Source organism: Loxodonta africana, chromosome 7, assembly GCF_030014295.1.
Source record: "Loxodonta africana isolate mLoxAfr1 chromosome 7, mLoxAfr1.hap2, whole genome shotgun sequence".
Classification (NCBI taxonomy): domain Eukaryota; kingdom Metazoa; phylum Chordata; class Mammalia; order Proboscidea; family Elephantidae; genus Loxodonta; species Loxodonta africana.
Window position 1 is genome coordinate 8,236,040 of NC_087348.1, and position 15,033 is coordinate 8,251,072.

The 15,033-nt window shown below is 50.6% G+C and overlaps 1 protein-coding gene across 2 annotated transcripts; it reads right to left on the bottom strand.

The window, feature by feature from the left end:
- Positions 1-5,072: 5,072 nt before the first annotated feature.
- On the bottom strand, positions 5,073-13,562 carry RBM14 (RNA binding motif protein 14). Of its 2 annotated transcripts, none has more exons than XM_064287731.1 (3): positions 13,115-13,562; positions 6,172-7,636; positions 5,073-5,397 (listed from the first exon to the last, which is right to left on the bottom strand). In XM_064287731.1, exons 1-3 carry the CDS (start codon positions 13,449-13,451, stop codon positions 5,190-5,192), a joined length of 2,010 nt encoding a protein of 669 aa, XP_064143801.1. In that variant the 5' UTR covers positions 13,452-13,562; the 3' UTR covers positions 5,073-5,189. The 2 variants fall into 2 exon arrangements, with proteins under 2 accessions (XP_064143801.1, XP_010597317.2); XM_010599015.3 differs by lacking the exon at positions 13,115-13,562 and adding an exon at positions 12,635-12,893.
- Between the last annotated feature and the right edge of the window lie 1,471 nt (positions 13,563-15,033).

A 15,033-nucleotide genomic window follows, 5' to 3' on the forward strand; every position in this document is an offset into this window, starting at 1 on the left:
TTACAAGTTGGAAAGGCCAATTAAAGATATCTGGTCCAAATCTTCTTAAGTCTCCACCTCAACTACAGAGAATGTGACTGACTGGAGTGTTTAGAAGCCACCTTGTCTGGAGCACTGTAGGTGCTGTTTTGGGATTAATTTGCCCACCAGGTTACCAAGGCCCTCAGAGGTACAGTGACTTTCCGATGTCAACCAGGTTGTGCCAGAGCCAAGCATAAATGTATATTCTGGCTGCAAGTTTTGGACAAAAGGGGTAACATACTTGTGTATAACTGAGAGAGCACCTAGACTCTTGAAAGCAGAGAAATGAGGGAAAAATCCAAATTTAGGGGTAAACATGGATGTCAGTGAAAACTAGTTAGACATAAGTATTCTGTATTAATTTCATGCCCTGAGAGGTTGTCCTTTAATATAATTTATACAACTAATAAAAAACTGGTTTCTGGAGCAGAAATGAGTTACTGTTCTAATAAAGGCTCAAATTAAAAGCCAGTATTCTCCAGGGACATTCAGAGAAAGCTACTAGACCAGCCAAGCAGGCGGCTTCCTAGACCTCCACTTATATTGCCAGCTACACCCTCCCCCCGCCCCCAAGTTGCTCCAGTTGACCCTGACTCCTGGTGATCCCATGCGTCTGAATAGAACTGTGCTCCAAAGGTTTTCAACTGCTGAATTTTGGGAAGCAGGCTGCTAGGGCTCTCTTCTGAGGCACCTCTGGGCAGACCTGAACCTCCAACCTTTCAGTTACCACCCAGGGACTCCTACACCCTCTTGTTGTGTGCTGTGCAGTCGATTCCAACTCATAGCGACCCTGTATGATAGAGAAGAACTGCCCCCATAGTTTTTCACAGTGTCATCTTTACAGGAGCAAATCACCAGGTCTTTTCTCCCGCAAAGCAGCTGGTAACCCTTCAGTTAGCCGAGTGCTTACCACTGTACCACCAGGGCTCCTTTACACCCTCTTACCAACCCTGCAGGTACCTACTCTGTATAGTAAACTTTCTTTTCTATACCTACAAGAGTTGCCTGGAACGGGGGGTGGCTCAAGCTGGTATGCTCTGGTGGCCTAACAGTCACTCCTAGGTACCAGTCATTACAACAGTTCACCCCCTTTGCTGTCATTCACATGTGCTGAACTCATGTCTACATCCGAAGTTCTATGCTCAGCTGTGTGCTGCTCTTTAAAAAAAAAAAACACTGTTGATTCTGATTCATAGCAACCCTATAAGACACAGTAGAACTGCCCCACAGGGTTTTCAAGGAGCAGATGGCGGATTCAAACTGCTGACCTTCTGGTTAGCAGCTAAGCTCTTAACCACTGTCCCCAGAATGTTCTAACTTGTTTCTAATAATGAGATGGCTAGCATTTAACGAGCAACGACTACACAAGGCCCTTTGTGTCACGTGTTCTCATTTGATCCTCCCAACAGGAGCACGGCATGATTACAAAGCCCTGGATGATTCAAGGGCTGGTTCAAATCGTAGATTCCCCGCTTTTTAGCCATATGAACTTAAAAAAGTTAGTAACTTATAGCCTCAATTTCCCCATTTGTAAAGCAGGTTTAAAAGAATTACCTAACTCATTTGGGTTGCTATGAAGATTACGTAAATTAACGTATGAAGAGCACTGTTAACAGTGCTTTAGCATATGTTCAATAAATGTTATCTATTATCCCCATTTTAGAGACGAAAAAACTGAGACAGGGTCCCTGACATGCCCAAGATCACACAGCTAAGAGGTAGAGCCAGGATTCAAACTCAGAGGACATCTGATCTTAGAGCCAATAGTCTCAATCACATTACCCGTGCCAAGGCAGTCTTCAAATCAAACAAATCCCATCTCCAGGAAGTGTTTTCTAACTACTGGGACTGGCCCATCCTCTCCTCTCTTACCTATCACTTTCTAGCACTGTTTACTGACTATTCACTGAGCTAGGTCCTGCCTCCCGCGACTGTAAGCTCCTCAAGGTTCTCGGCCCAAGGACTTGGCTATGTAAGCCAACCAACCCACTGCCATCGAGTAGCTTCTGACTCGTAACAACCTACAGACTCAGCATTTCAAATGATTCAGAGCTAGACCTGAAACACTTTTTTCCTGGGAAACTCTACAAAATCTAACCCTTCACGACTGTAAAGGCCCCTTTATAGTTTCGGTGAAGGTAATTCTCCATATGCTATCCATCTTCTCTATTACTCAAACTCCTACTGCATAGCATACTAGTCCATAAAGCTAGGGGACCTGCTTTCATTAAGACCTCATCCATCCCATGTTTTGGTCCACTCACTTGGCTGTATAGGGCTTGGCAGGGCAAAGTGCCTGGAGAACCAGTAGTCTGGGCACAGACTCGCAAGAGCTGAATTAGGCTTGACTAGACAAGGATCCTCTCCACCGACGCTGACCCCTCAGTGATAGTCCCAACACCTCCAGAAGAGGAAACAAGGTCCAAACCTCAGGAGACAGCAGGTTGATGAAGACTGGAAGCTTCTACTTAGTCTTGTTCCAGGAACAAACCATTTAAAACTCCTCCAATGCAGGCCAAGTTGTAGAGATGATAAGTGTAGAAGTTGCAGGAGCCTGAAAGGACACTAAGAGCCTACATTCCTCACCCCTTTTCCCCAAAATGCATATGAAAAAGCTGTCCTCTCATCACTCAACCCAACCTTCCCCAAGTTTTAGGACCCTGGAAATCATAAATCTACAGAAAGCAAAGTACTGAGAATGAACTACAGAATTCACACAGGTGGCATAATTTAAATAAAAAGAAGGGAAGGGAGATTTTAAAAAACAATCTGGGAGAGAGAAAAAAATCACAGAAGATTTCACTTTGTAGCTCCTCCTGGCTTGAAGAAGCCGCCTGAGGGCTGAAGCAGCCAGGACATCAGGACTGAGAAATGACAGGCAGTTAGTGATCACGTAAGCCAAGTCACTAAGAGCTTGGACGGCAATGAAAAACCATGAACACTGGCCCAGAGAGCACATTAAGCTGTTGCTCACAGGGACTGGGACAGTTGCAAAATCCTCAAAGAAAGATGACAGAAAGCCACGCTGACAAATATTACAAATACACAGGCCACAATCACCGCCCTACAATCAACCCTCAATTTTCCAGGGTAGTAACTTAACTAACCACAGGTAGGCTTATTAGCTTGGCCAGTCCTCACTGCAGGAAAGTGACAGGAAACCTATCAAACACCCCCTCCCACTCTTCCCCAGTGCTGCAAAAGAAAAGATAAGGAGCAGCAAACACCTGGAGGCAAAGCACTGAACAAAAAAGCAAACGAGCTAAGGTCCCAGGACTCCCTGGGCTTGCTCCACTTAGCATCTACAAGAGGTCAGTTATAAAGACAGTATGCTTCTGCCCACTGGGCAGAGGGAACAGACCATCTGGGCAAACTACCTGTCACAAGCATGTTCACAAGAAGCCAGTGAAGGAAGCAGAAGAGAACCCACCAGAATTCCACTTGATTTACACACTACCCCCCTGGAAAGCTATCTTGCCCTGACAGCCTCCCAAATTGAGCCTCTAAACCCCCTGTACCCAACGGTACACTCGGGAGGTTTTTCTATTACCACCCCATCCAACCCGTCTTCTTCCATTTGCCCATCATTAAACCCAAACCTCCATCTTGTCCCCGCTTGGAATTGCCATATATTTTTGTCCTGGTTCTCTTAACCCCAAACCTGGAATAAAAGCATAGGAAGAATCCTTAATTCCTCACCCAACCCCAGCACCCCTACTTGGTTATGCTTCCACCTCAACTCCCTTCCCAGAGTCTATTGTGACATTTCAAATATAAACCCAGCAAGATATCTGAAAGGTCCTATCAACAGAGATAGGGAAAGAAGTCTCAGGTGACAACGATGGCAGGGGTTGGGTTGGCAGGACGCAGGAAGGATGCTCCACAGTGAAGTTCAATAGGCAAAATATGAGGTCTGTGGCCAGAATCCCCCATACCTGCTTCCAACTGCCCCTGCCCCTTCTTCCTCCAAAGACAGGGCAGTACCAGATGCTGACATCACCCCCACCCCAATATTGGCTCCTTTTTGGGTCCCAGCCCCAGCACTCACTCGGCCCACTGCCTGCAAGACCCACCAACCCAGGCAAGCACCAAAACAGCCCATTCCCCACGGCTGGCTGCCTCACTTGAGAAGCCAAACCCCGGAACCACCCCCCTGGAAGCACAAGTTGTTTCTGACCAGGAGACAAGTCAGGAAACATGGTCAAGCATCAGTAGAGGAAAAGGGGCGATACGCTTACTGCATTTTCATGTGGTTAAGTCAAGCTGAGGGCTGAGAAGTCTAAGCAACTTGATCTGGACTCTCCAGCCCTAAGGATGGCAGGCCAGTAGGATGACGATGAGTTAAATTCCTGGGGGTGGCAGAGACATCATTCTAATTCCCACATTCAAACCTTTCCTCACCCACCCTGGGCTCTCTGGCTGTCTCCCCTCAGCTGTCACGTCTTCCTGGATATCATAACTGGCTCCTCTGAAACTTGAGTGCAATTAAGACAATGACGACCAGGTTTCCAAACTGCAAATTGCCCCAAGTTTTATTGTAGTCCATACAAAATGAAAAAGAAATTAAAGTTTTCTAACACCACCTACTTGGGGAGATGGGGAAGTGGGACTGTGCCATTCAACATCAGCTAGAACATCAGTGGTCAGCAGGGATTTGGATCTAAACCAACTGACTGTCCCAACAGGAACCCAGTCTCAACAGTCTATAGCGGGACAAAGTCAGGGCCCCTGGACTGCTGGCACAGCTTGGCACAGAGGAAATGGTTAAGTGAACCCTTTCCTGGCCTCCCTCACATCTAAAAAGAAAAAGGCGCCGCCGACCTCAGTTGCAGGTTGCTTCCCCATCCAGACGACCTTAAATATCGCGCACAAAAATAAAAGGGAGCCGGGGAAAAAATAAAAACAAAAGGAATTCCCATTCTGGAGAGATGGGAGGCAGGGGAGAGGGGAAACCGCAGATCTAGAGCCAGTGGCAAGATACGCTGCTGAGGCAAAGGAACAAGGTAGATTACTGCTGAGCACTCAAAAGGATCGTCTCCAGGAAGGCCCACAGGCAGAGGGGATGAAAAACCGCAGACAGGAGAGGTGCGGGCCAAGCAGTTATAACCTGGGTCTGTGCCCTGTCCCACCTCTCCTCCCCTCCCTGTGGTGCCCAACCCCGGATGGCCCTACATGCGGCGCTGGTACCCAGAATGCATCTGAGCTGCCCGCAGGTAATCATTATAGGAGCCCGAATAGCGTGCGTAATCGGAATGGGCATCGGGCAGGCGACGGTAATCCAGCGAGGACTTTGTCGGCGAGCGGCGGAACGAGAGCTGCGACTCTGATAAACGGCGGTAATCAGAGAGCTCGGCTAAACGCCGGTCGGAACCATACCTAGTCAAGAGAAGAAGACAGTTGGTGAATGAGACAATTGAGGCGAGGGCTCCAGGTGGGCATGGGGGAGATGCCAATGGGGATCGGGAGGGTGTGATCAGATTGGTCTCCAACAAACAAGATTTTTGTCAGAAGGCTCATCACCTTATCCAGGCCACGAAATCAAGCCTGGGCTCAACTCAGTGGGAAACCAAGCCCTCCACAGAAGCCCGCCCTTCTGAACTGGCCAAGGTGGATTTGGTCTACATTCCCAAACCACAAGCAAACTACCCACCCCTGGGCCCTGCACAGAAAGACCTTGGTTGTTTATCAACAGAACGGCGGATGAAAGCAAGGTCCCAGCTTCCCACCAAGTGGACGCACCTCATACGCTCTGCCTTCAGCCAGGGAGCGCTATGGGATTACTCTTTCATACCCACCCCTGCCAAAGCCGGGACAACCACGTGACAGGCTTAAGGACACTTGAGATGGTGGGAAAAGCTATAAAGTCACATCCTGCAGGCAGTAGCTCCAATGGCTGGGATAGCCTAGACAGGTGACTCTTTTCCCAGGCTGACTGGTTGGCCCCGCCCCAGGCTGAGCCCTGTGCTCCACCTAAACCCTCGTGACCACAGCAGTTCACAGAAACCACCCCCCTCAGCCTCTGGACATCCCACAGGAGTAGAGGCAAGAAGAGAGAGGGAGAGGCCGATGGCTCCAGTTTCCCTCCCCTGCCAACCTCAGCCCCTTGCCCTAAGCCCCAGCTGGGGGCAGAGGCGGAGGGGCATACAGTACCTTTTCGACATGGCGACAGCCTTTTTGTACGGATCGTCGTAGCTGGCCCGGGGTGGGGAGAGGCGGGTACGCTCATAGGGCGGCGGGGTGCTGTTGGCGTTGGCAACGGCCCCCTGGGACATGGACAGGTAGGCTGCAGACGGCTGACCTGCCCCATCGTAGGCACTGCCCGGCTGGCCACGGTAGGAGGCAGCAGCCTGGGGATGCTGCTGGGCAGCATAGGAAGCAGCCAAGGAGGCTGACGACTGCGTGCGGTAAGGAGCTGCCAGGGTGGCAGAGGGCTGGGCCCCATAGGCAGCTGCAGCCCCATAGGAGCCTGTGGCCGCAGCAGCCGACTGAGCCCCATAGGAGCCTGACAGCCCCAGTGATGCTTGAGCCCCATAACTATTCAGCTGGGTCTGGACAACCGGCTGGGCCCCATAGGAGCCAGCCATTGGGTTAGTGGCTTGTGCAGCGTATGCGGCGGGTTGGCTGGCATAGGCAGCCGCTGTGGCTGGCTGTGCCACATAGGCAGCAGGCTGGGAAGAGTAGGAAGCAGCTTGTTGTGCAGCATAGGGGGCAGACTGGGCATTGTAGGAGGCCGAGGGCTGGGCATTGTAAGATGCTGCCTGGGCCCCATAAGCTAGTGAGGAAGCTGCAGACTGGGCCCCATAGGAGGCTGCCTGGGCCCCGTAGGAACCTAGGGAGGAAGCTGCTCCCTGGGCATTGTAGGAAGAGGCAGCTGCACGAACTCCATAGGAAGAGGCAGCCTGGGCGCCATAAGAGGATGGCTGGTTACCGTAGGAGGCAAGGGAGGAGCCCTGAGCCCCATAGGAGTTGAGTGAAGACGCTGCAGCTGCCTGACCCCCATAGGAGGAGAGGGCCGAGGCTGAGGCCTGGGCTCCACCGTAAGGGCCAAGTGAGGAAGCTGCAGCAGACTGGGAGCTAGGGCTGGCCAGCTGGCCCCTATACGGGGCCCCGAGGGAGACAGAGGGCTGAGCACGGTAAGAGGCTGCCTGGGCTGTCATGGGCTGAGTCCGATAACCGACACCCAAAGAGGCAGAAGGCTGGGCCCTGTAGGCAGCTCCCAGCGACACTGAGGGCTGGGCCCGGTAAGTGGCTGGCTGGGCCGTCAGAGGAGCCACATAAGAGGCTCGGGGAGGTGAACGGCGCAGGGGGCTGCGGTCGCGACCAAAGAATGGCGGCGTGGGCTGACGGGCTTGCCCATCAAAGCCACCAGTGCTGTTGCCAAAAGCCTGCTGGTAGTCGAAGGTGGCAGAGAAGCCACCAGTTCCAGGGAATGCCGTATCCCCAGCCCCTGGTTTCTTGGTCTTGTCCCCAGACTGGATAGCCAGGACAGGCCCCTTCTTCTGACCCTTGGTTGAGAGTTCCACGTTGATGCGCTTGCCCTTCACTTCTTTGCCGTTGAGCTGCGCGATGGCGGCTTTGGCATCTGCTTCGTTCTCCATGTGAACAAACGCGTAGTCTGATAAAGCAGCAGACAGAGGGTTAGCAATTAGGGGGGCAGGGCATGCTACCTGATGGGTCCCAAACTGGACACACAACAGCACCCAGCTGTTGCCAGCTATCACCAGGCCTCCAAACCCTTCTCTTGAGGAGTAAGTCATAAACGTAGCTCCCACATAACAAAGGTTCTGACTGCCCTACGCAGTCCTCTTTGCCTATGGTCTTCTCCACATTCTCCCTATTCCCCCTGCCACCTCACCCAACTTCCTGGTGAAAGAAGAAAGAGCAAAGATGAACTGCGACACAGGACAAAAATCTTCACACCTCCTTTAAGTATAAACCAGCAGACAATATGCAGGAAAGGGTGCTGGACCACTCGATCATCCGGTGTTCTCTAACCCAAGCTCACAAACACTACTGCTCGCCCGAGGCTTCGCTCTCAAACACTGCAAATGACCACTCATGGCTTGGCATGGCCCATCTCTCAGCCCAGTGTCCAATTAAGACAAGAGAGCTAGACTTCAACGAGCAGGTCACAGAATTCCAATATCATCACTCTCTTTTTTCACAGCACTTCACAGTTCTCACAACAATCCTATAAAGTAGGCAGAACAAAAAATTGTTATCCCCATTTTACAGATGGGCAAACAGGCTCAAGAAATTTATACGGTTTACCCCAAATCGTAACACTAGTAAGAGTCAGAGCCAGGACCAGAATCCCAGCTCTTCAGCGACACCTCATTACACTGGACTAGTCCTCAGAAATCAATATATAAGGCAGCACTCTGTAGTATGACTGAGAATTTAAGCTCAGAAGGGGTGAAGCTAGACCCCATGTAAGCCAATGAGGTGTAGGAATGGAAACTAAGGCTCCTGATGGAGTTCCGACCAAGCCCCCTCCACATCGGGCCACATTATATCCTCTCCCATTTCCTCATCAAGGGACAGAAGTGTACCTTATCCCTTGGGCTTCTGTCCACAGAGCAGGCTGTTTACACGGAAGATTTGGTTTCACAGCGACAGGGGAGAAGCTGCGTTATTACTACAGCTAGCAGGCTCCGCTGAGCAGGTTACCCCTGAGGCCCTCATGCTTATTTCCTCAGCAACCCAGCTCCAAAGCAGAGGCTCTCAGACAGGGTGTTGATCTCAAAGTCCTACTTATCTACCACGTAGGGTGAGAAAACTTTAGGACAGAGAGGAGCAGGAAGCAATTTTTGGTTACTTCCATACTCACAATCTACAATGGTACAAGGAAGATGTGAAGACAATGGGAAGTTCCTGCTCGTGGGACATAAGGCCATGCACCTGACCCCACTCTGGACCTGTGACTACATGAAGATGGACTCCAAGTATCGGGATCCCATCTTTCTCATTAAAGATCAGCTTTAAAAAATGAACAACTACCTGGATAAAATTATTAACGTTGCATTCTCAAGGAGAAGAAGCCCTTTTAATAGCCTCCAAACAAGTGTCCTATCTTCTAGAAGCTTTCATAATGGGATGTACTCACTAGCTACTCCTATAACGCAAGTCATTTCTCTGGATTTGAGAGCTATGCCACCAACTCAAACTCTCATACTAATAGGAACAAAAGCAGTCAAGTATAATAAGTCAGAAGTGTGGCACAGAAGAGATCCTGGGCTAGGAGTTAAAAGGCCTCATTTCTAGGTCCAGATTTGTATCACTGACTTGCTGTAAGATTTTGAGGAACTTAATCTGCCCTACCTATCTCAGCATTAGGAGATTCAAATAAGAAGACAAAAGTACCTTGGAAAATATAAACAGCTATATAACAACAAGGAACTCCACAGAACTCTAGGAATAACCAGAGGCTTATTACTTCCCACAGAGTATTATCTCTTGCCTCCAGTAAAACACTAGAGACACAATGCCATCTATACATGCAAACTTGGAACTTACCAGAGATAACAAAAGATCAAAATGACTATCACAACTGTGTCCTCACACCCCCACAGCCAGAACCTGATTATCTATCAATGATGCAAAGCGTAAGTGTTCCTTCAGCCAAGCCACAGGGCACTAGACCTGTCCTCTGATCTCTCATCTACCTTGGGTGGAGTGAGCTTAAAACAGGTGCTGGTGGTCTGAGATCTCTTTAAAAGCAGAGGCTGAGCTGACCTTCAGGGAACCAGCAATACCACCTGGAAAGCAATGGCAGGAAGGCGGTCCTGTTCAAAGTAAAGAAAGAACAAAGACGTGCAGAAGTTTGTAGAGAGACAAGGAAAAGGGTAAGTGGAAGCTCCAGGCACTCAGAGAATATTAAGGAACCATGCCATATTCCTGAGACTAGAATAACCTAAGGAAAAACATCCAAAACAATTTCACTGAGTTTACAGGAGCACAACAACATCCCATTGTCTATTCCCTACTACTTAGTTACGTTTTATTAAGACACCAAATGATAAAACACTTTGAAAACCAAGATTTCACATATACAAGTCAACTGACTACCCAGATGAGCTATATAACCCCCCCCCCCAAAGTAATCTGATACAATTATAACCAAATTCTATCAGGAAGTTCCTAAGCCTGACTTTGGAAAGAAGTGCGAATAGGTTGTCCAGCTGACACAATGACATCAAGGCTAAGTGCCAAACTCAGACCTAGGTGATCAACTACCGCCTAAGGTGCTATCAATGATGCCTGGAAACCTAACTACTCCTAGGAGAATGAAGAAAAATCAGGGATCTAGGGAACTCCAGGGATCCACATGCCTAGAAAGCAGGTTCAAGAAAGTGAGCTCTGAAAGAAACCCGATGCAGGAAAGGGACTAGAAAGCAATATTTTGCAGAGATCTCCTAACGGTCTGGTGGCATCACAATTCCTCCAGTACCAAAGTTAAGAGAATCCAGTAAAACAAGCTCTCCTATTCCAAGAAAAGTAAAAATTCTTATTTGAAACTATAAAGCTCTGTGTAAGAAAAAGAACGGCTGGCCACCCACCAAAAAAAAAAAAAAAAGGCAGAGACAGTTTCCCCTTCTGCCTTTCAGAGCTACCCTGAAATCTGAAATGGTTCCTGAAGCTGCCAGTGACTTTCCTACTTGATTTTTGAGTACCCTATAGAATGTAGCTGTGGAGAGCAGTCACAATCTGTTACTGCTATGGAAATTTCTGCTGTACAAATCTAATCTTACCGTAGCTGCTGGGGTAACCAAGCAACAAGGTTTTTTTCCTCTGAAATAGAACTGGTTGTCCTGTACAGTGCCAAGCTTTTGTGCTTTTCAAAGACCTAACAGTCAACACTCAATCAAATGCCCGTTCTCAATCCCCAAACGACAGAGCGATACACTCTCTCACTGCATTCTCAACTTAAAAACCTCACTTTCCTTCACCCCAAAGAGACAGAAAGGCGTCAGTGAAGAACAAGATCCCCAAATCTTCCCCATCATCAAAGTGCATCAGAAGCTGTGATACACTCCAGCATGACTACAAACAACAGCTCACCACCACTCCACCACGAGAGGGTCAGTGCGTTTCTGCACACTCAAGCGCTTAGACAAGAGGCACAGAACTCTCCCTCCAGCTCCCCCAGGGAGTCAGCCAGGAGGCCTAGAAGCCATGCCCGAGTACACACTTCACCCCGTCACCTGGTGGAGGTCCTGAGCAAACGCAGGCCAACGCCCGGCTTTCTCTACCACCCAAAAGCAAACTTCTTGACCACATGAATTCCATGGAGACTGCCCTCAGCTGGTGGATTCTAGTCTCCCAATCTAGCAGCCACCCTGCCTAAAAACCACAAAAGAAACATCGGCCAGTTAAATACAGAACACTAAGTCTCATACACCATCCATTTCCTGGCCAGGTGCCTGATCTGAAGCTCCTCTCACTTACTCAAAAGCAAAAAATTTTAACAAAAACCAAAATCCACGCACTCTACAGCCTGCCTCAGAGCACCCAGGAGGAAAGCCTGATTCCAGATAGTTGTGGACTCGCATACCCTGAGCTGAGGGAAACAATGAAGTGGTAATCCACCACACCTACACTTTCACACTTTCCCTATTTACAGAAAAGACAAGGAACGGCCCAAAAGATGTGTCTTTCCAGAACAGCAAATCAAGTATCTCGGTAGGAATAAGCACCTGCACCCACATTTATTTCCTATCTTCAAAATTTCTCACACAGGGAATGAGCAGGTATAACTCCAACGCCAGAAGCAGGGGAGGAGAAGCTGGCAGGGCAACGTTAACTCTGATCTGTTTCCATTGGAATGCAGGCTGACCACATACACAAGCGCTGTGCCACCAGATCTTGCCAGCAATTAAAAAAAAAAAAAAAAGGCGCCCCGAGGGTAAAAGAACCCAGATTATGAAAAAAGGCAACTGGGTCTGAAAAAGGAAACCAGAAAAACCCATTGCCTTGAGCGGATCCCGACTCACAGGGACCCCATTAGACAGAACTGCCCCATACAGTTTCCAAAGAGCACCTGGTGGATTCGCACTGCTGACCTTTTGATTAGCAGCTGCAGCACTTAACCACTACACCACCAGAAAAAAAAAGTCAAACCTAAATTACGATACATTTTGTTTTTTTAAAGGCAAACTAAGGACCTAACCTAAGGATTAGATTACTAAAGCATTACCGCTAATAAGTAAATCATGTTTAGCCAATGTTTAACGAAGACCTATGGCACGCCCCCCGCCCCCCGAGGTTCCCCCAAACACAAATTGTGCCCCTTGCAAAGTTACCAAGTTTATAATAGACTAGACAAGGGGCACTGGCTTGGCACGGAGAAAATGCCCTCCTAAAACAAGCTTCCTTCCACATGCAAGTGGCCGGGGTTTCCAGCTTAGAGATTAGGATCGAGCCCAAAGAGAAAAATCCAAGGTTGAGGGTCTGGAAAGCGCAGACCTGCCACGTCTAACCCACCTTACAACAGTCAAAGGCCAAGGTAGTTCGGAAAGGGCCCCTTCTATACCCGCGAGTAACTGTTCTGGTAGACCCAGGCCAGACAATACCAACAGATCCCAGCCCGAGAAACGTCCAAGGGCCCCGTTACCTTCCGCTCGGGAGCATTCATCGGGAGGGAACGCGAGGGCGGCCTTGGGGCGTGAGCCCCCACCTTTTCCCTCTTCCCTCGCTCTGACCGACGTCTGCAGAGGAAGTGGGGAAGTGGAGAAATCTTCCCCGCTCCATGATCCGGCTTGTGCCCGTCACTTCCCAACTTCCGCTCGGTGCCCGGCCCGGGAGACGACGGGAAGGCGCGCCCCCGGAACCCTCGCAAGTCTCGCAGGCGCGTCCCCGGCCCCGCAGCTCGGCTCGCAGCGGCCGCCGCGCCCACCCAGAGCCGCTTCCTCCCGCGGGGTGAATGGTGCCCCGGCCGCAGGGAAGGAAGGGGGCTCTGCCCAACGCGCCCCAACACCTCCGGCCTCGCTCCCTGCGGGCCCCACCCCACCGCGCAGTGGCCGACCCCCGGGACAGGGGCGTGGCTAACAAGCAGTGCCCGCGCGCGCCCGCCCCGAGCGCGTCCCCGCGTTACCTTTCACCACGTCACACTCGATGACGCGTCCGCGGCGCTCGAAGAGGCTGCGCAGTTCCTGGCTCGTGCACGCAGCCGACACATTGCCCACGAAAATCTTCCAGGTGTTCAGCGGCCGTGGGCGCGACATCTCTACCACGAGCGCGCGCCCCGGCCGCAGCTCGTGGCCGTGCAAGGCCTCGATGGCACGCAACGCGCCCGCGTTCTCGCGCATGTGCACGAAGGCGAACTGTTTCATGACGGCGCAGCTCATGACCGTGCCGTAGGGCGCGAAGAGGGCTGCCAGCTCCTCCGGCGTCGTATCGGCCCCGTCGACATTGCCCACGAATATCTTCATTTTACCGTCGCAGCCGCCTTCCCGGAGAGCCAAGACCTCTCCTCCAGCGACAAGCGAAACGTCCGGCCGACCGGCAGTCCTCCCCAGGAATGGCCGGCGACCGAGAACCCCGCCGCGCAGGCGCGCTAATCCAGCCAATCGGGACCCGCATTCCGCTCAGCCCTCAGCCAATCAGAAACGCTAAAGGGAGAGGCACTCAGGCGCAGCCAATCCCAGAGGGCCTGGAGCCCGCTCGTTAGGTGAGGGGGTGGGAGAGAGAGGACGGCGCGCGACCAACCGCCACTGTCGGGGGCGGGGGGGGATGTGGGGGGACGGAGACGGGGGGTGCGCGCGGGCCGCGCCGGAGGCCAGAGGCCTAGTCCTAGAGTCGGCCTCTGGCCCGGGTGGGGCCGAGCAGTGGGCCCCGAGGAAAAACTTTATTCAGTTCAAGTCAGGGCTCGTCCCATTCAGGCAGCCGTGGTCATATCCGGGCCCAAAGGTGGCAGGGGGGGTGTCCACGGAAAGGCCTGGCCAGGCAGGAGAGTGCAGGACGAACGCCCTCCGTCGGCAAACGGTTCCCGGAACTGCCGCCCCCCACCCAGCCTCCTTTGGGCGGCAAAAGCCCTGGAGAAGCCCTCGTGCCATGAGTTCATTCTTAGCAAACACATTCCTGAGGTTGCTTAGGTCCTGGCAGAAGCTGGAGACGGTGTAGTGTCAGAGCCCGTTTCTGCCCTTACGGAATTTCCAATAGAGAGATAATGAGATGATTCTCCTTTGTGTATGTTTGACATTTTCCACGATAAAAAGTTTAATGAAACAGAAAATTATATGAAAACAATGATCCTTGAGGGGGCCAAAATCGAGCCTTAAAAAACCATGAAACAAGGCAAATTTAAAAACGTATAGGTTTGAGTGTGTAGATAAAGATTTTTGCATGGCAGAAGACATCAAAGACAAAGCTGCTTAACTCCAGGAAGACTTGCCTACATTTCATTCAACAGATTAGAATTGAGCACCTACCATGTGAGCAGCAACCAGAATATAGCAGTGAACAAAAAATGACGAAAATCTCTGACTTCTTGGAGCTTATAGTCTGGTGAGGAGAAACAGACAATAAAATAAGTAAAACATACAGTAAAAAAAAAAAAAATTTTTTTGAGAGGCAAATTAGGCCGATAGATGTCTGGGGGAAGATCAGTCCAGTCAAAAGGTCCTGGGCAGGAGCAAGTCTGGGCAGTTCAAGGACTAAAAAAGAGTCAGCATGGCTGGAGCCTGGATCAGAGTAAATAAGGAAAGCAGAAGGTCCTGAAGTGTCCAAGGAGGGAGGTATGTAGTACCGTGTGGGACACTGAAATGACTCTGGGTTTCACTTTGAGTGAGGCTGGAAGTCCACGGCAGGCATGAGCAGAGGGGCTGATCTGACCTGAGTTAACGTTTTACCATGTTACAAGGATTCTGGCTGCTCTTCAAAAGCGGGGAGAACAATGGTTTGCCCATAACACTTACTGCTACTGCAAAAACCCAGGAGGGAGATGATGGTGACATGGACCACAGTGGTTGTGGTAGAACTGTGAGAAGTGGTCAGATTTGGATACAGTTTGAT